At 49.0% G+C, this 22900-nt stretch overlaps 7 protein-coding genes across 7 annotated transcripts; 2 read left to right on the forward strand and 5 right to left on the reverse strand.

Annotated features, from left to right (window-relative positions):
- Positions 1 to 2050: 2050 nt before the first annotated feature.
- Positions 2051 to 3928, forward strand: N7466_010850 (ferric reductase family protein; the record flags this gene model as incomplete). Its single annotated transcript, XM_057170239.1, has 1 exon — positions 2051 to 3928. One exon carries the CDS (start codon positions 2051 to 2053, stop codon positions 3926 to 3928), a length of 1878 nt encoding a protein of 625 aa, XP_057015971.1.
- Positions 3929 to 4416: 488 nt separating this feature from the next.
- Positions 4417 to 8949, reverse strand: N7466_010851 (pleiotropic drug resistance family ABC transporter; the record flags this gene model as incomplete). Its single annotated transcript, XM_057170240.1, has 2 exons — positions 4417 to 7191; positions 7255 to 8949. 2 exons carry the CDS (start codon positions 8947 to 8949, stop codon positions 4417 to 4419), a joined length of 4470 nt encoding a protein of 1489 aa, XP_057015972.1.
- A 1409-nt stretch (positions 8950 to 10358) lies between these two features.
- Positions 10359 to 11961, reverse strand: N7466_010852 (clathrin-mediated endocytosis regulator UBX3; the record flags this gene model as incomplete). The annotated part of the gene is made up of 2 exons (XM_057170241.1): positions 10359 to 11771; positions 11827 to 11961. 2 exons carry the CDS (start codon positions 11959 to 11961, stop codon positions 10359 to 10361), a joined length of 1548 nt encoding a protein of 515 aa, XP_057015973.1.
- A 1191-nt stretch (positions 11962 to 13152) lies between these two features.
- N7466_010853 (PAN-complex poly(A)-binding subunit PAN3) lies at positions 13153 to 15815 on the forward strand (the record flags this gene model as incomplete). The annotated part of the gene is made up of 8 exons (XM_057170242.1): positions 13153 to 13225; positions 13341 to 13406; positions 13476 to 13530; positions 13597 to 13882; positions 14122 to 14304; positions 14369 to 14513; positions 14579 to 14734; positions 14788 to 15815. 8 exons carry the CDS (start codon positions 13153 to 13155, stop codon positions 15813 to 15815), a joined length of 1992 nt encoding a protein of 663 aa, XP_057015974.1.
- Positions 15816 to 16118: 303 nt separating this feature from the next.
- Positions 16119 to 17348, reverse strand: N7466_010854 (fasciclin domain-containing protein; the record flags this gene model as incomplete). Its single annotated transcript, XM_057170243.1, has 3 exons — positions 16119 to 16808; positions 16866 to 17217; positions 17290 to 17348. 3 exons carry the CDS (start codon positions 17346 to 17348, stop codon positions 16119 to 16121), a joined length of 1101 nt encoding a protein of 366 aa, XP_057015975.1.
- Positions 17349 to 18115: 767 nt separating this feature from the next.
- N7466_010855 (intradiol ring-cleavage dioxygenase) lies at positions 18116 to 19201 on the reverse strand (the record flags this gene model as incomplete). Its single annotated transcript, XM_057170244.1, has 2 exons — positions 18116 to 18386; positions 18483 to 19201. The coding sequence occupies 2 exons, from the start codon at positions 19199 to 19201 to the stop codon at positions 18116 to 18118; spliced, it is 990 nt and encodes a 329-aa protein (XP_057015976.1).
- A 1143-nt stretch (positions 19202 to 20344) lies between these two features.
- Positions 20345 to 22673, reverse strand: N7466_010856 (CCAAT displacement transcription factor COY1; the record flags this gene model as incomplete). Its single annotated transcript, XM_057170245.1, has 2 exons — positions 20345 to 22488; positions 22550 to 22673. 2 exons carry the CDS (start codon positions 22671 to 22673, stop codon positions 20345 to 20347), a joined length of 2268 nt encoding a protein of 755 aa, XP_057015977.1.
- Between the last annotated feature and the right edge of the window lie 227 nt (positions 22674 to 22900).

The raw sequence follows: 22900 nt of genomic DNA on the forward strand, positions 1-22900 counted from the left end.
CTTGCTTGTTGAGACCCACAGAGCTGGGGTCAGCTTGGGGTCATTACTCATCTCTCCGCGTGGTCGATGGCTTTTTTTTGCGGGGAAATTAAGATTCCAAACCTACGAGTATGAGGTAGTTACAACAATGCTTCCACTTGCTTTCTTTGCCACAATCTTTGCACTCTTATTTACAACGCTCTTTATTCTGCGGTCATTTCTTTGTTTATTGCCTGCTTTCTTTACTCACAAGCTCATGCAACATTATTTTCAAAGGATAGGGACTCCTTAGTCGAGTCAATTGCCGTCGGCTATTGAGTCGGCAACGGGAATTGCTCCATTAATCATTCACAGGGAAGGTAGTTATGTATAGCCCTCCAGGGCGGCTGATTGTAAAAGGGTCAACTGGTCGATACTATTCTAGCTATTTATCAAATGTTCAGTCCATAAATACTATTAATTATGTAGGTAGCACAAAGTCTATATATAGTTTGCCTAAATAATATGAAGATTGGGCATAGTACATAATCTACTCCTAGTAGTCAACTGGTAATGGATCATGTGACATCTGGATGCTTCACGTTTGAAATTTGCTGCCTGCAATACCAGGCCTCAAATTGATGTTTCTTTCCAAACAATCGCACAACCTCATACATTTACTCTGTACATATACTAGTATTCAATTTCTTTCACATTGAGCCCAAGGGTTTCCAATGTTATCGTTATCATATCAATCTTCATGAATCATATGATAACCTGGAAATGATCTGGTGGGCTCACTCCGCCGCCACCTGTGTCAACTTCATGGTCCGTGGTTTCTGATTGACAATGTCTGAAACATGCCGACAAAGCCAATGTTTGAAAGAGTCCGCGACAAAGGCCCTGGCCAAGCTTTGGCTTCTGGTAGCTCTATAGTAGTGGAGCTTTTCATACAGTAGTTCATTCACTTTGAAATGACAGGCCTCCCTATACTGGATCCTTGACCCTCAAGGGCGTTACGCCGGTCGGCAGTGCTGCAAGGTTTTCCTTGCCAGCTCCGTCCGCAACCCCGTCCAGCAAATCAGAGGGCTGGCTTTTTAAGTGCCTGCGTCCTTGAGAAACACTGATTTTACCCCTGGTCATCAGTGAACTGACACTCTGATTGGCCATGATACGTTTGCTAGCGCCATGAAGATATTGTTCTCTGGTCCAAACAGTGGCTGAAGGATAGAAACCACTTTCGGGCATGACCTGTCAAGGCCTGTCATCTGAGATGCACTGATTTAAATGCTTTTAATACTGACCCCTTGCCCCTAGAAAGCTTGGTCCTGATGTTTGAAAGCAGTTCATCTTCCCGTCTTCTCTGCGTTTGCCGATCGGCTGGTTCCTCGGTTTTGGTTCTATAGACTATTTCTACTCAGGTTCAAGCGTTGATCGCGTAGACATTTCTTTTCCATTTCTGGATTTGTTTTCTTTTTATTTCTCTCTCTCTCTCTGCATTTGCAAACTTCTTCTATTCGTTGCCTCTACCTCTTTTCTTCGCCCATTTTTCACCTTGACCAAGATTTCCGTGTTTTTCCTCAACCTCCCTTGCTGCATTCCTCGGCCCTGGACGATGCCTTTCACGCCAAGTGGGCAACTGCAAATCCGTACCCGCACCATTCGTTTTTAAAGATCGACTGTTTAGCTGTCGTCATTTTCAGCGTTTGTTGACCGACCGCATCTCTTCTAGGCTTCATTGTCATTCACGCAGGACAATGGGCTTTGGGGTTGCCTCAATACACTTCCAAATCCAGTAACCTCCCATCGCCGCCTATACCGTTCCAAGGTTCCCATATCAACTCAGTTCAATTCGCTCATACTCTCTTGTCGCCTTTCCCACAATCATTCCCCACAATCATCCAGCACCCTCCGCAGCTATATGCAAGTCAACCTTTGAAAAGTCGTTCATTCTCTACAACCTACCAAACCCAGATCTGCGATCTGCGGTTTTCAAGTTGTCCTACATCTTACAACTCATCTCAGCGTCAAGGTTATCCTTTCCAGTCGACCTGACCCATACATAGCCCTTCAGCAAGTCTGGGGCACTTCAATGGCTGCGCCTTTCTCGGATCTCGCGCCACGAGGCTACGGACCGAATGTGTCGTATATTTTTGAATACTCGAGGGGCCTGAATGGCGTGAACGTTCCCCTCGATGTGCTGATTGCCCGTGTGATCTACTCCTCGATCATTGTCTTGGCCGTCATTGTTTTCTCCGGCCGCATCGCGCAAATAAGCCACGCCTATCTCCGTCTGATTACCGCTTCTTCGTCAAATCAGCGACAACAAACATACTGGAGTCGCGAGCAATCAACATGGTGGGCCTGGTTGAAGAAACAATTTCTATATGCTCCGTTGGGGAGAAAGAGACATAACAGGGAGGTTCAGCTTTCGTCGGCTATTGGGATGGGTACCTTACCGTCCCGGTTTCAGACCATCTTGATCACCTTGTATTTGACAAGTCAAGTCGTTTATTGTCTATTGCTCGATTACGCAACCAATGAGAAGCAAGCCCTGATAGCAGAGCTGCGTGGACGCTCTGGGACGCTGGCAGTCTTCAACATGGTGCCGCTTTTTCTCCTGGCGTCTCGCAATAATCCTTTGATATCCATTCTGAATATCAGCTTCGACACATATAATCTTCTTCATCGATGGCTAGGTCGCATTATTGTTCTTGAGACCATCACCCATACTGCTGCATGGGCTGTTAATGCTTGCGCCGAGCAAAACTTTAATGAGATGCTCGCACGTTTGAGGGATACTCCCTTTTTTAGCTGGGGCTTGCTTGGAACTTGCGCCATGATTTGCCTGGCCCTGCACTCTCCTTCCCCAATCCGCCATGCTTTTTATGAGATCTTCCTGCATTTGCACCAGCTATTCGCCCTGTTGGCGTTTGTCGGCGTGTATCTCCATCTCAAACTAGACTCTCTACCGCAGAAACCCTGGATTGATGCCGTTGCTTTGATTTGGATCTTGGAGCGCAGCACCAGACTCCTCCGCCTTGCTTATCTCAACCTCTCACCCAAACACGGAAGTACTCGTATGACCGTCGAGGCCCTCCCAGGCGAAGCATGCCGAGTCACCTTCCATCTCCCAAAGCGCGTGGACATCCAACCAGGCTGTCACGTCTTTGCCTACATTCCTTGCGTATCCTGGTGGATGTCCCACCCCTTCTCCATCGCCTGGGCTGATCCCCGGAGCATAACCAATGACCACACGCAATACCTCGACTCCAAACCAGACTTCACCCCTCCTCTAACCCCCTCCTCCATCGAGAAACAAGGCTTCGATCTCTCCTTCGAGCCTCTAGACAACCGCCCCCGTCCAACAGACATATCCCTCATAATAAGCGCCCGGCAAGGCATGACCCGCGCTCTTTACAACCTCGCTCGCTCAAAACCAAACCAAACCCTCCACAGCTCCGGCTTCATCGAAGGCCCCTACGGCTCTCACCCCGCCAACGCCGCAAGTTACGGCACCGCAATCCTCTTCTCCGCCGGCGCAGGAATAACCCACCACCTGCTCTACACCCGCGATCTGCTTCTCCGCTCCGCCTCCGAAACAGCAGCAACCCGCCGCATCTATCTCATCTGGTCCGTCCGCTCCACAGACCATCTAGCCTGGGTGAGTAAATGGATGGACCAGATATTGAAATTGCCCATGCGCCGCGATATCCTCGTCGTCAAGTTGTTTGTCTCAAAGCCACGGCGCGCTGCGGATATCGTCTCGCCTTCTAAGACTGTGCAGATGTTTTCCGGTCGGTGCAGACCTGATGTTGTGCTGGATGAAATCATGCCGAAGAGAGTGGGTGCTTCGCTCGTTTCGGTTTGTGGACCAGGAGCCTTTGCGGATGAGGTCAGGATGGCGGCTAGAGAGAGGATTGGAAGAGGGGCTGTGGTTGATTTTGTGGAAGAGGCTTTTACGTGGTAGACTAGATTAGATCCTTCCCTTCCTCTTTATTCGTCTCTCTGTCTTCAGATTTCTATTCATTGTTTTTAGATTTTATTTATGCTTTATAGTCTTGACGGATATTATTATCATATATTTTCATTGTCTTTTTCTCACCTTATCAACTGCCGAGGTCAAGATTTACCCACATGTGGGCAATCAACTGTATGATACTAGTACTTAGTAGGTATGAAGCTTGGAGTGTTGTAATGTTCAATGAGTAGTGTATTCATGTAATGGTTCTAATATAATCTAGAACTCTTCAAAAAGCCTTCCAATGCAAGTATGAGTGGGAGAGGTATAAACATCTAGTATGTATAAGAAATGTGAACATCCAATAGAGTCAAAATCGAGCAGGTCTCGCAGAAGTCCAAAAAATGTGTGAAAAAAAAAAGAAGAATAAACAAGAAAACGGGACATTTTAATGTATAAACAGAAAGAGAGGAGTAAAGAAAAGAGTCTCAAGCCAATTAAGAGCTCTTGTTGCGGTTACCCTTGGGAACACGGGCAACCCAGTAAATAAACACGGCCATGCAGATGTTGAAGATGATGTACACCCACATAAGGCCAAAGTTGCGCCACGCATCCGAGTAGGAACTGCCCACGGCCGCGAGGTAGGTGTCAGTCGTGTCGATGGTGCAGAAAGCGCAGTCAGAGGTGGCATTGGGGTTTTGGATGTATCCACCATAGGTGTCCCTGTAAGAGGACAGGTACTGGTAGCAAGTATCGCCAGGGGGAGGGTTCATCTTGAGGAACTCGACGGCTCCGCAGACTGCATCTGTGCCGGAGACACCGGTGGACAACATTGCAGAGACAAGATACGTGAAGGGAGAGACACGGTACATGAAGATCCAGAAGCGCGGCATTTCCGAGGGTGTAGCAAGGACACCACAGAAGATGAGGCAGAGGGAGAAGAACAGGTTGGCAAGGTTACCACCAGTCTCGGCAAGCTCAATACCGGCGATGATCATGTGGGCAAAGGTGGAGGTGAAAAGAAGGAAAGACCAGACCAGGAGGAACATGAGGGCTCCGCGCTCGTGAACGGCATCGGTGGGTTCGGCGTTACGGTAAAGACCAATGGGGTAGTACCAGCAAACGAAGATGAGGACAGCAGCGAGGGTATTCCAAGGAAGTTCGACGATGATGTTGGAAGCCATGAATGCCTGCCAAGAGTATGTCTTGGAGGGGCGCTCGCGAACCTCGTAGAGGGAGCGCTGAGTGCAGAAGTGGGGCATGATCTGTTGAACCAGATTACCGAAGATGGTCATCAGCATGAAGATACTGAACATCTGGTTCTGGAGACCCTGGAGACTGTTCTCGGCCTGGAAGAAGGAGAAACCAATGTAGAGCGCGGTGAGAATCGACAAGGCAGCCTTAGAGTAGATGTAGATCGGAGTGCGCCAGTATTGACTGAAGACACGTTTCAGACATTCGTAGAGTTGGACAGAGAAAGGAGCAGCGAATTCATTGTAGCTAGCGGCATCGTTGGCGGGTTCAGTGGTGGGCTTGACAGAGAGGGTGCTCTTCAATTCGGCCAGGTGATCGTGCACAGCTTGGCGCTCGGGAGATGTCTTCCAGACAGCAGGCCAGTCAATCTCAGAGTGGGTTCCCGGAGCAGCACCAATGACTTCAAGCATCCATTCGGCGGGGTTGGCATCACTGGGGAGCGGGGAGGCACCGTTCTTCTCAAAGTAATTGGACAATGTGGAGGACTTCTCGCCAATATCACCAAAGTAAACAGTTCTTCCACCGCGAGCAAGGAAGAGCAAGCGATCGAAACGCTGGAAGAGCATGGCAGAGGGCTGGTGGATAGTGCAGAGAATAGCCTGACCGTGCTTGGTCAAGGTGTCGATGAGATCAAGAATAGACCAAGAAGTCTGACTGTCAAGACCGGATGTGGGTTCGTCCAAGAAGAGAAGCAATTGAGGCTTGGCAGCAAGTTCAACACCGATGGTAAGACGCTTGCGCTGCTCAACGTTGAGACCCTCACCAGGAACACCGACAATGGCATCGGCATAAGTTTCCATTCCCAAAAGCTTGATGACCTCCTCGACGTAGTCCAATTTCTCCTGTCGAGAGACCTCGGCAGGCTGACGAAGGATAGCACTGAACCGAAGAGCCTCACGAACGGTGGTAGTGTACAAGTGCAAGTCTTGCTGCTGAACGTAGCCAGTCTTGCGCTGGAAAGACTGGTCACGCTGGCGACCGTCAACTAACATCTCTCCGGTCACCACACCCATAGTAACACGAGTAGCAAGGACGTCCAAGAGTGTAGTCTTACCAGCACCAGACACACCCATCAAAGCTGTGCAAGTGCCAGGCTTAACCCAACCATCAACGTGATCCAGGATACGGCGTTCTTCGCTCTTGATCTTGATATCGTAGCAAACATCCTGCCATTGGAAAATAGCCGTCTGGCGTTGAATGCCGCCGGTGACTTCCTCACTGCCAGTCTCGTTGGTCTTCTCAGCAGGGCTAACAACCTCAGTGCTTTCAATATCTCCAGTCTCGACGTGCTTGGGAGTCTGTCCACGACGGAAGAGCAAGACCTCGCCCTTGGACTTGGACTCGGAGATGTACTCGGTGGTAATGAGATGAGTAGCCAAGAAGAAGAACATGAAAGCGAACATAATACCAAGGTTTCTCCACTTGTGGCTGTCATAGTATTCGAAGCTCGTAGAGAGATAATCGGTACCCGAGACATACTGTGATCCAGCGGTGGCACCGGTAGTGGAGCAGATCTTGTAGGCAATTGACAAAGCGTCGTAAGCACCACCTGTCGGAACCATAGAGGTCGTCTTGCATAGGAACGTGCGGCCATGGAACTCATTGACCATCAAGGACTCGAATCCGTAGGCAATGGGATCAATGTAGTTCATCCATCGGGACCAACCAAGCATGTCACGGGTGGGAATCGTGAAACCAGTGTAAATAACCAGACCCAGGATCAGGATGGCAGCAGGCACCAGAGCCTGTGACAAAGTTCGGGAGGATGAAGCGATGGAACGGAAGATCATAGACATAGTCAAGGTTGTCATCAAGGAGAACAGCAGGAAGAAGAAGAAAGCACCGGGTTCGCGGCGAAGATTCGTCATAAAGTATAAAGTCACGTTGAAGGTTATGGTGTTGAGGAGCTTATATGGCATGTCACACAACATGGAAGCAATGGCCTCTGCGAAGGGATGGTATAAGGCATAACGAGATTGTTTTTCGACGATGGGACGTTGCGCGTAAAGAGTTAAGATCTGATTGGTTTGATTAGTAAATTTTTGGTGTTTTTAAAAGTTGACTGTGGTTCAAGGACTTACTTCGAGGGCACTGGAGAAGGCATTCATGAGGACGGCGAAGAAAAGAAGAGCACCACGAGAGAAGAAGCTGTCGGTGTTGTCTTGAAGATTGAAGAAGACGGAACCGATGACCAAGGCCATGATAAAGTTACCAATGAGTTGAGACAGAGTCAGACTGGCATCACCCTTGAGACGTTGGAAACCACGAACCATGCAGAGGTTGACCTGCTGCATAATAGACATTGTGAAAGGGGACTTGGCACGCTGGTTCTTATCCTGCATAGCCTTGCGGCCAACAATGAACTTTTGCAGAGCCTCTCCGCCGAGGGGATAGCTCTGTTCGTAGTCTTCAATCTCCTTGATCAGGTTGCGGTACTCCTTGCTGTTCTTCCAGGCGGCAGCGAACTCGTCGGGGGTGCGGGGGACCAAGTTCTCAAAGCCGGGGCGCACAACACGCTCATGAGGACTGGTGAGTGAGGTCAAGAAATCGGCATCAGTCTGACGCTCGGGACAATCGTAACCCATGTTGACGAAGAAACTCTTGGCCTCATTGGTGCGACCGAAGTAGATCTGTCGACCCTCGTACAAAACGGTGACCTTATCGAAGACATCGTAGGCACTTTGGGAGGCTTGGTAGATAGCGACCGCACAGGTGGTACCAGAGTACTTGGTCATCAAGTTCAGAGTCTTACAGAACTCCAGAGCGTTGGCACTGTCCAGACCACGGGTACTGTTATCCCAGCACTGGAGGGGGCTACCACAGAGGGTGACCTCGGCGATACTGACACGCTTGCGCTCACCACCAGAAACACCACGAACGAAATCGTTACCAACCTTGGTGTTAATGGTGTGGGACAGACCAAGCATGGCCATGACGACATCACGCATGTGCTCTGCATATTGCTCGCGGGAGACACCCTCCGGGCGGTTGCGAGGAGCACGGGCCAATGCGGCGAATTTCAAGGTGTCACCAACCGAAAGCTGGGGAAAGTGAACGTCGGTTTCGGCGGTATAGATGGCCTCACCGCGGAATTGGTTCTTCATCTGCTTGTCGGAGATACCCTGGTAGTTCATCTTGGATGTGGGGTCCTTGTAGATACCGTTCATCTCTCCGGCCAAAGTCTTGAGAAAGGTTGAGCAACCGCTACCGGGACGGCCCAGCACGACAAGCATCTCACCACTCTTGACCAGACCGTCGAATTCGCGCAGAATCTGAATCTTTTGCTTGCCAGTACCAGTTGCCATGCGGGCCAAAGCTCCAATCTGGAAGATGGAGTTGAAGACATCCTTCTGGTAATCCGTGGGACTACCAAAACCGTGCACACTGAGATTGCGGAAAGAGACACCTGCCTGGCGTTGCGGGTAGCGTTCAGGGTCCCGTGAGGTCAGGGCCAACAAGTTCTTCATCCAATTGCGGGCACGGAAATTAGGACTGGCGGGGTTGAGAGTCGAATCCTCCTTGGTTTCCAAGAATGTGTTCTCGCCTTCCATGGTGGAGAAGCGAGTTGACTCGCGGGTTAGCCTGCGAGCGAGGCGAGTCACTTCCTCGTCAATCAGATCCTCATCGGCGGTATCGATCCGCTTCTCCTCCTCCCCCATCATAGTATCCTCGGTACTGACACTGGCGGCAGGGTCATGGCGGCGTACCTCTCGGCTCACCGAGACTGATTGATCAGCCTCGGTAAGGTTGGGGTTAATCGTCCCCAGTAGCGACATTTTGAGCTTTGCTGTGTGTCGCAATTATGGGGATGTTGTTATATTTTTGGAATCCCAGCTCAATGGCAAAGTAAGATATATTAGGAAATCACCATCAATTGACGCGTGGTGTGGCGGGTAAATAAGATATAGTTGTTTTCGGATAAGTGAGTGTTAGAGTTTTCGTATTAAAAGCGACGGATTAGGTGATTAGGAAGTAATTGAATGTCGAAAAAAAGGGGGGGCGAATATAAGAAAAAAAAAAAAGGGACGAGGTTAATAGATGAGTTAAATGAGCGGAGCCCCAGAGGATAAATAAGAAATTGAAAAGAAAAAAAAAATCTCAAGTTACTAGTAACTTGAAACTCGGGACCGGGTGAATTTGGGAACTTGGTCCGGCACACGGGCTCGCCGGTCATAAGCAAAAGCCGGGGTCCGTGAATGCATGGAAAATGAATCAGATTGGATGCCTAAACCAATCACTTTCGCATAATCTAATCATTGAATTCAAGAGTGGAGATTGATTACGCGAGTCATGAATACTATTGTCCTATTCTGGGTACGGTTTTTTTGTACTTTCTGACCTATAGAAAATTAGAAAATACATAGGTACTTGGCAACTTGAAACTGTAAAAAGACCAGATTCTGAAGTTACTAGTAGTTCTTATATACATGGTAGTATGAGGTGCTATGTTGAGTACTATACACTTCATATAATCAGCGTACTACTAAAGTCTGAAACTAAGAAAAATCCCCGATACACGTGCCCCACGGTTCTAGAAGGCAAACATCTCCCAAAGGCCCAACTTCCATTCTTTTTTTCATTATCAGAAAAGGGAAAATAGTGGGCCGGAGTGGCCCATTTCCGACCAGTCAGACCCACAACGGATGATCCATTCTTGCTCCATCCGCTCGGATGCAAGGGAGTCCGTCCTTCCGGCATGACTCAGCCCCTATTTTCGTCCGTGAAAATGGACGAATTCGGTCGAATCTATACATGTATGCATCAAGAATTTACTGCTTGCGAATCTGTTCCTTCTTCTCCCGGCATGTAAGCGACAAGGATCATACCTTGTTTAAGGCATCCAGCAAAACCTTGGAACACATCATCGGATGACTACCGTATACGTACTGTAAATAACTGACTATATACCCTTCAAGTATACGGCATGCATAGTATGTAGCTACTCCCACAGTAGGGATCAATGTCGGTATAGACCAAATTAATTGATTAGTACCAGCCTTGGAAGAAGACAATCTCGTACACATGCATCACCTGGTTGATGTCACAACATTTGAAGATTTCAAATGTTTGGAAGCTGCAGGGTCTCAATTTCAGGGCTTGGATAACCAAGCAATGTGAAAAGTCGGAATTTTGGGTTTTCCGTTTCAGATTTACTTCAGATCCCAAGCAAAACTCTTATGATACATTATGATGAAGTCCCCTCGTCCTCTTCTTCATCATCTTCCACAATAGGCTCCACCAAAAGATTACCACCCCGCCCGATCTTATCACGGATCGTCCCGCCATCTTCCACTGCATACACCGCCCGGGGCATAGGTGAAATCAGACGAAACATATACTGGTGTTCAAATCCTGCTGGTGCAGACACCACCGAGGTCTCGTCTGCCTTTAATTCTTCGTAACATTCCACAACTGCGTAGAGCTCTTCCATTTCAGCGTCGGATTTGAATCGACGCACGATCCGCTCTCCAGACGGTAGTCGCACGCTAATGCGCACCACATCCTTGGCATCGGTCCCTGGCTCCTGGCGTAAGGCCTGGGCCCGCCATTGCTTCCACTGAGCCAGATCACGCTGTCTTTTCTCCTCCGCAGCTTGGCGATCTGCTAACTCCTGCGCCTCTCGCTGTTGGGCCGCCTCTGCTTCCCGACGTTCACGAGCCCGCTCCCGGTCAATCGCCAGGGATCGCTCGTAAGCCGAATCTTGCTGTTCTCTCAGGCTGCGAGATGCCTGTTGCTCTGCTCTAGTAGACCGAATGCGCTCCAGAGGCTCCTGGTTCGAAGAGATGGCAGTGCGAAGCCGGTTCGCAAACTCAGCCGGTGCAGTGATTCCCGCAATGCGGCCTACAACCGACATCGCCGTCGATGATACGTTCGGAGTATGTACGATCACCGCCGCAAATGGGAACTTGGTGATCCGCAGTGAGTTGGCTACCTGGTATGCCTCGGAATCCCGAACATTTCCTCCCCATACTAAAAGGTTGTTCCGCGGGTCGTTGATGAACTCCAATAACTCCGGCGCTAGCAAAGTGTCTCGTACCCAACCATTTGTATCGTCATGCTCGGGCGAAATCAGAATCACCACTAAGAACTTCAAGTCACGGTGGGCCTTCTCCAGCGCCATGTTATATCCATTTTCCAAAAATGGGATCGGATGGGACCCATGTTCCTCTTCAAACTCACGAATGAATCGGGCTGCGGTATCTTTTGGCCCAAGGGAGCGGCGGCCAGTAGTATTTCGTCGTGTTCCCTGCAGGGCCGGGTTTGCAGTAACATTAAATAGTCGGGGTAAGAAAGGAAATAATGTCCCGAACAGACGAAACGAACTGCATAGAAGTCGATAGACCAGATTGAAGGGTGTGAATAATAGAGCGATAATAAATGGTGGGCGGTAGATAGGCTGGTCCCCGGATTGAGTATCGACTCTGGGAGCTGGATCTGCGGTCCGGGCACCTAGTAGTGACAGCTGCTCGGTGATATCCTCGGTCATCAAGTTCCGTGTTTGGCGATTAGGTTGGGGAGGTGGAGATTGGGGAAGTGCTGCGCGCGCTTCTTCAACAATATCTGGACCTTCGCCATCAAAGAACTTGGCGATAGCAATCTAGCGTGGGGTAAGTGAGCTGCATGGGAGCTCTGATAAGTAGAGTGGCACTCACCTGAACATTCCATTGTGACCGGCGCAATAATGGAATCGCGTCTGTTAATTCTTGACCAGTGACAGAGGTATATGTCTCAAGAGCAGTTCTCTCACTGTCTGAGAGCTGATCGAGGTCAAGGTCCGACGTGGACATGGTGGCTGATAGGTGGCAGGCGTGACTTGACCAGGCCAAGAGGACATGGTGGACTGGCAATTAAGGACACCGCCCGTACATGCCATACACACCGCCTTCCGGGGTTGGGTAGGCAAATAGACTTTGACCCGATCTATAGAAACACATGATCAATCCAATCATTGAATATGAGAGAGTGTTTGTTGAAAGGGGCCCAGATTATTTATCATCTGATGTGGTATGTAATCATGCTGCATAGATAACAAATAATATCATAGTCCGAAGGTTGTTCTACTATATATAACACTTTCAACCTTGGAAGGGACATAGATTACATCATGTCGAGATAAGAGAATCCGGGGCGTATCTGTTTAATTTCCGAAATATATATGGACGTATCAACATCAATTGGGACAAGTGGCGGGAACTTCATTCATGTGCATGATGTGACTTCAAACCCCTACAGAACTTTTTTATAGATCCTTGAACCTTCAATGCTGGAAGATACATAGACAATTATGAACATTGAATCTTTGAAGGCTACGATCAACACGCTTATTTCGAACATGAATGTACCTGCGGCATATGCAGTTCTTTGATATGGGCAACATTTACTTATGAAGCCAACTGGCATCCATTTCAAAAGCCCTGCTATATGTAGGGGAAAATATCGAGAATATTTCGAGATATGAATCGTATAGAATGGCACTAATTTTTTTTAATCAATTCATGAATAAATATGTATTTGGAAAGTATGTACTACTAGTTCTAATAAAGTTCCACATACACATGTGCGCTCCAGGGCTCAATGTGGTGGTCGAGTACCTGATAGTATAGATTCGATCGCGGGCCTGACCGCCTGGTCCGTGCACACTCACCCTTCACTCAAGTTCATTCATCGCCCCGCGTCTTCTTCTATCGTATCTATCGACTTCCTGTCCTGAATTACGGGAGGACGAGTCTCATTGGGTCTCATATTCTTATTGGCGTGGTGCCTCACCGTATTTCTATCCCCACTTCTTGTCCTTACCTCGATCCGCTCGTGACGATCATAACGCGACAATCTGCCAAACCGCCCGTAGGATAGGTGTCACATCACAAGGAATGTGGCTACCTCTCGGTCGACTCAATACTTTCGTCCCTAGCCCCGGTTCAATGGAGATCCTACTTCGCTGATCCGTCCTGTCTTGTCGGTCCCAGCTGCTCCCAACCATGGCCTCCTCCGGCAAGCCTGCTCTGGATGATTCCCGTCGCACGACGGGATCGCCAAAAATGAAGACCCGAGGTGAGTGTATCGCAATGCATCCCAAGTCGCGGATAATCTTAAATGGAAAGATGAGATGGAGTCGAGGACCGAATCCATATGCTCTGGATTGTTGCTCATTGAGAACCGTGAACAGAGAACGCGAAAGATACACTATGTCGCAATGTGACCATCTACGGCCGGTGTCGCTATGAAGATAAAGGTACATCTCCGATGTTTGGATGGAAATGTTGAGGGGTTTGGATTTGATCTGATGAATCTCTTCAATCAGGCTGTGCTTTCAATCATGACCTCCAGAAAGTGAACGCGGCACACCAGTCGGATAGGTAAATCAATCAGTAAACCCAGATTCGAGCTGCAAGCTGATCACCTTTTCTTCTTCTCTGTACCAGCAACAAGAAACGATTTAATGTGGACTCACCAAGCTTCACCCCCTCTCTTTTATCGGGAAATGGTGCCTCTGCGCCCAAGAAATCCACCATCTCTCCGAAAGCTGCCAGCGCGGCCCCATTTCAACCTAGAGTTGCCGCATCCCGTATGCCCTCCGATTCGGACCCATATACATCTCCGCTGACTGGCAAAGGCTCCAACACCAGTACCCCGAGACAAGAAACAGGAACTCCTGATTGGATGGAGGTGCAGGAGTTTGTCCCGCAGGGCTTTGATGCCGCACATGTGGTAGGTCGCATCGCTCCTTCCTCCCTTGTAGGCTTTGAGATCCCTCAATTCTTTGGTTTGAAAGAATATCCTTCGGGAAACATACCACTGCAATCATGTTGGGACCTCACTACAGCCGCTCTAGCCGAAGCTTGAACGCTTTGTACGATGACTGGGGTTCAGTTCCGGTCCCGGATTGGAGCCGATACAAATACCGCAGCTCTAGCTTGAACTTCTATCCGACTAACACATCTTTCCAGCCATCTCTTCAAGGCAACGGGAACGGGTCCATCGCTGCCGCAGGTGCATTTGACCCATTTGTAACAGGCTCACCTCTTTCTGCCGCGGGGGGCGTTGGTCAAATTTCCACCAATCCATACGCACATGATGCCGCTTTGGGAGGAGCTACTTTCTTTGCAAGCCAAACCGGCTTCCAGCAACCGGTATGCTGCCATCCGGTCTATATCGGTATTTCTAGTGGTCTAATCTGATCTGGTCTTGTTACAGGTCCAATATCATCTCTATGCTCCTATCGGCCCTCATAATCAGAATACACTTGGTTACCAGCGCAACGTTCACGATCTATTCCTCCCCAACGACTTCCGAGAAGAGCTGCAGAAAAAAGCTGCCGCCACTTTGCAAACATTGCCCAGTGCGTTGTCCTGGTACCATGACTTTTGGGAGATTGAAAAGCTAAATTTTTTCCCTTCGATCTAGACACACAACTTCCTGCGCAAGTGGACTATTTCCACTCCCTCGTGCCATTGGATTTGAGCCATCAAAAGAACGCAACGACATTCGGCTACCCTAGCTGGGTGTATAAAGCGCAATCAAGCAAGGATGGTAATTTCTATGTACTTCGTCGGCTTGAAGGTAGGATCATCCCCTTGGTAATTCCTGGAAAAGTTGCTCACTGACAAAACTAGGATTTCGTTTGACCAACGAAAAGGCCATCCGATCTGTTCAAGCCTGGAAGCGTGTCTGCAGTGGCAGTGTGGTGACTGTTCATGATGCATTCACCAGTCGAAGCTTCCAAGACAGCTCGCTTATCTTCGTCACCGACTATCATCCACTTTCCAAAACACTATCCGAACAGCATCTGGGAACTGGAAATCGCTTCCAGGGCCGCCACAACACGCACATCCCTGAGCAGGTTCTCTGGGGCTACATGACCCAGATCGCAAATGCCTTGAAGGCAATCCATACTAATGGTCTCGCAGCACGAGTTTTGGAAGCTAGTAAAGTTCTTCTAACAGGCAAAAACCGAATTCGCCTGAACTCGTGCTCCATCCTCGATGTGGTCCAATTTGACACCCAGCGATCCGTCGCGGACCTGCAGCGCCAGGATCTAGTCAATTTCGGACAGCTGATTGTCACTCTGGGTGCCAATTCGCCTAATGTGATGCACAACACAACCAAGTCCATGGACCACTTCACACGTGCATACAGCCAGCAGATGAAGAACTCCGTCTTTTGGCTATTGGGTGGGCTCCAAAAGGACCAAGATCGCACCATCGACATTTTCATCACCGGCATTTCTTCTCAGCTGATGTCGACTTTTGACTCGGCACTACACCTTGATGATCAACTTACATCCGATCTCAGCCGTGAGCTTGAGAATGGACGCTTAGTGCGTCTGATGACTAAATTGAACCTCGTCAATGAACGTCCCGAATACGATCATGACCGGCAGTGGTCTGAGAGCGGAGAACGGTACTTCTTGAAGATATTCCGAGACTACGTCTTTCACCAAGTGGATGCTCAAGGGGATCCAGTGGTTGATCTCGGGCACGTGTTGACTTGTCTGAACAAGCTCGATGCAGGTAGCGATGAAAAGGTCACACTGGTCAGCCGAGATGAACAAAGCTGTTTTATTGTCAGCTATAAGGAAGTCAAGAAAGCTCTTGAATCCTCTTTCCAGGCCCTGATGAAGCCGACAAGAAGGTTGCACTAAGCAGCCCGGCTTTTATCCCTGATGTCTGTAGAACTTGGAAGGGGCGTCTTTCTATCTGTCGAGTTTATTTTGAGTCATCTTTGTTTCCCCCCCTTCTTCTATCTATTTCACAGGCATCCCGGCGATCCGAGCCTTCTGAAATTTTCACCGTCTCGTTACCCTTTGTTTTACTCGACACACAAATGCTTCCGGCCATGCGGCTCGCACATTCACGGGAAATACACACTGATAAATGAAGAAAATCAATAGCTACTATACGCATTCTAGTAAATGTAGAGCATGCATGCTGCTATAGCCCCTCCTTCACAGCTCCATCCTGGCATCCAAGTTCATCCACTCTCTCAACATTTCCACCGTAACCTTGTCATTTCCTCGTTCTTTTCCTTTGACCTTTCCACTCACAATCTTCGGTGGAATCAGAATACGTTCCAAAACATGTATAACCCCATCACTGGCCAAAACATCCAGCGTCCTTGGCTCCCAGAACCCATTGACCCTAAAGTCAACCGCCGAGTCTCTCCATAAAATGTCCACCGTAACATCATAACCATCCAGCAACGTTGGAGATACCACATGTACCACCGGGTAGTTCCCTCCATTTCCACCTGGACCCTTCAGGCCAATCTTCTCCTGGGCCACCACCTCAACCCCACATTCGTCAACTTTCCCCTTCTCCCCGTAGATAACATCCGAATAGATCGTCTTATCCAGAACAAGATGATATTTAAGCAGATACCGTAAGCACTCTTCACCCTGAGGCGAGAAAAGGAACGCGTTCACACGTGGTCCTAATGCACGGAATGCATCATTCGTGGGTGCAAAGGTCGTGCCGGTGGTTCTTTGTGTGGCGTTCAGATGGCTGTCCAGGCCCGTATGGGAGAGCGCGAGGGCAAAAGTACTGAATTGCTCGGGAATGATGCTGAGTATTGCTTTTGTTGTTGGGGGTGGGTTTAGAGGGACATCGATGTAATGAATGATGCCGTTTTTGGCAATCTATAGGAGTCATCAGCTTTTGATAGTCAAAATCAAGAAACAGAAACTGGTGCTTACTATATCGCCTGTTACTATACTGGTTTCTCCGTTTAGTAGGACTGAATGCCGAACCATATCCACGCGAAGTCGTTGAGGCAGCTCTTTGCCTTGATTCTTATCTTTGTCCTTGCCGTCCTTGTCTTTGTCTTTGTCCTTATCCTTATCCTTTTTTTCTCCCTTCGCTTTTCCTGGAACAGTAACATTCAGTGCAGTGGGAAGCGTTTGATGCTCGAAAACCTGGAGTTCTTTAATAGAGTAACTCCCCAGAACAACATGGTAGTACAGCATCTCGGTTGTGACAAAAGCTGATGCCGACCCCGAAGATGATCCAGAGCGCGACTCGTCATCGCGAAGAGTGTGAAGTTCTTCTCTGTGCTATCAAGCAGCTTGGCCAGATCGCTCTCTTTCCCAATTGTATCTGCAAGCCGTTTGGTTTCATTACCTTGGCTTATCAATTCCCAGATGGTGCTGTTTGACAGACACTGACATGGTGGGTCGCATGGATTTTCACAAGGAAAATCGGGATCTGGCGAAGATGGTTGGCCAGGTCTTGGGCGTTTGGGGTATCCAGGCCAGGGTGTATAGCCATTTTTCTCATTCTGGAAGAGATTGGTACTGTGGTGGAGGCTCGTATCAACTCCTAGTATACTGGATCTTGAATTATCAGCTATTTCCTGATCTGCCTTGGTCAAGGCAGCGAGTGTCGCCCATAGCGATTCTGTATAATCGATATCTTCTGCTTCGACTCTACGTTCCAGAAAATCTTCACGTAGAGCTTGAGGCCTTGATTTTACCAAGGCAGAGCATAAAGCCACCAACTGCAGCAAAAGTGTTAGAGATCGCATGATGGAAAGAGATAAGTAGATGTCTCAAACTCTGTGAATGTTAAAACAAACCGAACGCGCTCGGAAATTTGACTCTTTTACATTGATCTCTCTTCTGACGCACGTCGAGTCTATCCAGGTTGTACTACTTGAGTGGTTTCTCAGGCTCCCCGTGACAACAGGAATGCAACGAATTGCTTTTTAACGGTCACTTCGGACATATTGAAGACCCAGCCAGACTGTGTATGGTAGCACGGACACATCACTGAAATAAAATTCACGGGCAATCGCGACCAGCACTAGTCAATTGATTTCAGATGTGTCGGATCTCAACCTTGAATCTGAGGGAGCACAATACGGGGGAGTCCACCGAATCAAATACTGAAGTTCTGGCATTTATCCTTGTTTCAAACAAATTATGTACAAAATTTCCACTGCATCCCTCTAGTCCAGGTCTGGGATGGGCAGTCCGTTGACAATCTTGACCTTGCGACCAAGCTTATCAAGCGCAATCATGGAGTTCTTTGCACGCAGGTCAGCTGTCTCGGAGTCAGACACTAGCACAAAGTCGTAAGTGAGCAGGGCGTGGCCCTCTGGAACGTTATATTTCTTCGCAATCTCCGGGCCGGCCTTGCCAATATCAACGGTCAAGGAATCCTTGACACCGAAGACAGCATCCGAAGTCTCGTAGGGATCGTTGCGGAGGTATAGAGCACTGTCAAATTAGTTAGTATGGCGATGCACAGAATGTATAGGCATTGGGGGGGGGGGGGGGGGAGGAAATGCTTCGCTGTGCGAGGGTCAAACATACGTGATCAAGTGATCGTAACCTTCCTTCTGGAACATGAAGTGCATGTGTGAAGGGCGGTACGGGTGACGGTGCAACTTGGTCAACAATCGTCCAACGGGACCATCGTGAGGAATAGGATATGGTACAGGTGTAATGGCCTTGAACCAGAAAACGCCACTTTTATCAGAGCGCATAATACAGCGTCCATCAGGCTCGTCCCGACCCGCATACTGCACATCATAATGGCCCGTGCTATCGGTCTCCCAGATATCAATCTTGACATTGTCAACCGGGCGGCCCTGCATGTCCTTCAGTGTACAAACAACGAGCAAGGGTTCACCCTTGGGGTCATGCGACATAGAGTCACCGGCTGGCATCTCTTCGGCGTCATGGGTGTGGAAGGGACCGAGGACGGTACCCTCGGTGGAACCGACGGGCTTGGGGTGATCAATTGAGTCGACAAGGATGGAGAGACCGAGAACATCTGATAGAAGAATGAACTCTTGACGGACTTCGGTACAGATTTGGCCTACTTCGGTCAGGAAGCGGAGACCAGTCATCCATTCGTCGGTGCTGAGGCGTGTTTCACGAGCGAAGTCGTGGAGGTGTGTTACAAGGCGCTCGAGGACGTACTTCATGCGTTGATCTTCGCAAAGGGAGTTGATTGTGATGACATTCTCGGTAATGTTTTCAACCGTGAGGTTCTTCATTGGGGGGATCTTGACCTTGGAGGGATCCATGGTGATTTGCGCAAGGACTGCGGTGCAATAGATAATAGAGCAAGGATTGTGGTTATAGATATAACCTTGGCTTGGGAGATTTACTTGTGAAATCAACAAGGTAGTAAAGAATTGAAGTTGAAACTAGCAGAAATGAAATCCGGGGATCGTTGAGTATTATTATATCGTCACTGTTTCCGAACCCGGACTCGGCGGCAATTCCGGCGGGAGTTTGGTGGGGTGAAAAGCGCAAGCTATCATTTTTTCCTCTTTTCCCGCTTTTTTTCTACTGGGTAATGACTGGGTCTTGTGGATAAAAAGTGTTATTCGAAAGCGTGTTGCCCACTTGGTTCGTTCACAATTCTTGTGTATATGGGGCTTTTTCACCCCGCAAGAATGCCCCGCCCAGTCAGCGCAGCGGAATTACTGTGCTACTGAACCCACCGGCAATGGATTCGTTGATCTATGCCGAACGTTGTAACTAAATATAATAGTTGAGCAATTCCTCTAAGTGCTACTCTGCTATTTCAAAATGGCAACTGGGTAGAATCTCATGAACTTCAAATGTAAGCTAGAGGGACTCATCACTCATGCATGTGGGCTTGTACGGATGAGAATATAACCGGCTCTCCAACATTCCAACCTTTTTTTTATGGTAATCTTGGTCAGCATGCTCTAAGCTGGAGTGGGGCAAAACGGTGGATGTATATCCGAAGAATGATCATAAGGGGAAAAACACCTCGGGTTCCAAGATTTAGGACACTAAATCTGATTGAAAATGATTTCTAGAGCTGCAGTTGCAACATTGAAAGTATTTAAGGTTTATGCAGGTCTATATCCGTGTGGGGTGATCCGGGGTATTCAAATAGTTTGGAGTTGCAGTTGGAGTAAGATGTACATGTCATAATTGGCCTAAGACTTATTCACTGTACACTGACCACTTTCATAACACAGACATTCAGAGCCAGGACTGGATTTCAAACTGCCAGCAGGCTTCATTCCTAAAACGCCAAAAAATCGTATGATCAGCCATGATAGATAGAACAAAAGAAAAAAAGAATTAAAAAAATAAAACTCCGAGCCATCGCTGTTCAAACATCACAGAGTCTTGCGCTCAAACGAGAAAGTCAATGATATGTATCGCAAGTCATATTATAGATGTATTTAGCTTGCTTGATTGAACCCCTCTTGCTGCCAGTCATCGGCCTGTAGCTGGCTATTGCCACTGCCACTGCCACTGCCACTGCCGTGGTTGGCATATGCGGCGGCCGCAGCACTACCCACGGCACTCATGGCGGTATGCTTCTCCATCTCCGTTGTGCTCATCATGTATAGCACCACGAAGAGCAGAATATGAAGTGCAAAGCAGTACCCAGCAAATAGATTGCGACTGGTCCGGTTCGCCATGACAATGCGAGTGATTGAGAAAACGATCCGTTCAGGGAGACTCATGCGCTTGTATGCACGCGCCGACTCACGACCTCGGAAGGCAGCAAATGGAGAGATCCGGGCCTCATACGCCGACTGGTACCGATCCATGGATAGCCCGGAAGGTGTGTCCGACGAGTTATATACGGATGTAGAGCTGGGTGCGTTTGCGTATGAGGAAGCAGAGGTGGATGCACCCTGGCCGCGGCTGTATGTGGAAACATATCGAGTCTTCTCATAGAGACTCAAGTTATCCTTCTGGAGTGACGCGACCTCTTGCCTCAAGGATTTGACAGTAACGTAAAGATTGGAGAGTTCCTCTTCAAGTTCTGCATTCTTCTTCTTGAAACGATCCCGCTGAGCTTGGATCATGGGCAGAAGACCGGATCCACCACCCACGGCTTCTCCGGCACGGATAGCATCCATGGTATTCGCCGATACGGCGCTTTGGTCAAAGCCAGATATAATCGACGACGTCGGAGATGCCGCACCTCGGCGAGATGAATGCGGGTATCGAGAAGAGTAGGTCCCCGCCACGGACATGGCGGATGGGGGGAATGCGTTGGCAGCCTCTTGCTGTACACGCAACAGATCATTCTCCAAAGTGGACGATAAGCTTCGGGATTTCTCCAATTCTGCTTTAGTTGCTGAAAGATCGCCACGCATGGCTTCAAGTTGACCTTGAATGTCACGCGACGATACCCGCAGCACAGTAAGGTCATCCGTCAATTTCTTGTTTCGAGCCAGCAAAAGTTGTTCTAGGGAGTTATTCCCCTTGGTAGAGTCACCATTGGTATTCGCTGCATTGTCCTTGCCCGCAGCCTCGGCCACCTCGTCATCATCACCGGCCGTAAATTCGATCGATTTGATCATCTCCAGTTCTCGGCGAATTTCATCATAGTCCGCAACCTTATTCAGGCGAGCACGCAGCTCGTCTCTCTCCACCGTAGCCTTTGATGCATTTCTCTCCGCCTGGTGGAGCTTGCCCTCCCAGGTGTGTCGTGTCGAGTCCTTGTCATAGCGTGCAGCATCCAGCTTGCGTAGCAGAGCAGAGTTCTCCGACTGGAGACGTTGGTATGATGGATCATCCTCAATTGAAGTTGGCTGATCGGGGTGGGAGTGAGATACGGCCTGAGCCAGCTCTAGTCGTAGTTGCTCATTCCGCGCTTCCACATCTGCCAATCTCAAGCTGGTTTTCTCCAAATCGGAGGAAACCAGCTCCAATTCCGCAGCGGTCGCACCATTGCGAGCCCCGTCGTTTTCGTCGTCTTCGCCCATGCGTTGGGAAACCTCATAGCTTGCTTTGAGTTCCTTGATCAGCCGTTCTTGGTTTTCCACCTTCTCTTCCAAGCTCTTCTCCTTTGCGGCCCAATTATTTGTCTTCTCCGTCAACACGGCCTCCCAGGATGCCTCAATCTCCTTGGCCCTGGCCTCTTGGTTGTCTTCCAACTTCTTCCGCGCGGCCCGCTCCTCCTGGAGGCGCTTCTCCGTTTCCTCTTGTTGCCTAGTCAGACGATCGACTGATTGTTGTAACTGATCTCGCTCGGATGTTAACCTCGGAACGGTTTCTTCGGATAGGACCAATGAATCCACTGAGGCCTCGAGGAGTGGGTAGGGATCGGGAGCTTCGGATAGGGAGGAATATAGCTGGAGGAAGGAAGAAGAGGACGCCTTTCCTTGGTTTGTCAAGACATCGATAAATGATTGGTATGCCTTGAGTAGACCCTTGTGCTCTGTGAGCTTGCCTTGATCATCAAGTTTCTTGAAGTCTTTTGTCTTTTGCGCCAAGTCCTTTCTTTGGACGAGGGATTCCCGTTGGTATTCAACGATATCAGAGGCGGCGGTGTCGAGCTTAGCGATGGTGCTAGCTAGGTCAATTCCTGGTCAAGTGTTAGTCGTAAGTGGCCAGATGGCTTCTTCATGGTTGTTTAGGCCACTTACCACGCCAAGCAGCAATGGCACGCTGGAACTTGTTTGTCTCCTCGGAGAGTTTAGTAGGTACCTCTGGCGATGCATCTTGCTGTTCCTGGGCGGCAAGGCCCTCTGTAATGGCAAAGGAGTCCATAACCAGCGTTCAGCTCAAATGAGCGCGATTCACCCCACACCGAAACACAGAAATGTAATGATGGGGAAACCGCGCGGAGCTGCAACAGGACACGCGGCGCACGGGCCGATAATCTTCCGATTTAAATAGGACTTGGTCCTTTGAGGGGGAGAGTTGTTTAGAAACGTAATTTCTGAGAAAGTGAAGGCAATCTAGTAATCATATGGTGTATGTTCTTGGGATTGTCT

The sequence above is a fragment of the Penicillium verhagenii genome (genome assembly GCF_028828195.1).
Source record: "Penicillium verhagenii strain IBT 33310 chromosome Unknown utg000012l_segment0_segment0, whole genome shotgun sequence".
Lineage (NCBI taxonomy): Eukaryota > Fungi > Ascomycota > Eurotiomycetes > Eurotiales > Aspergillaceae > Penicillium > Penicillium verhagenii.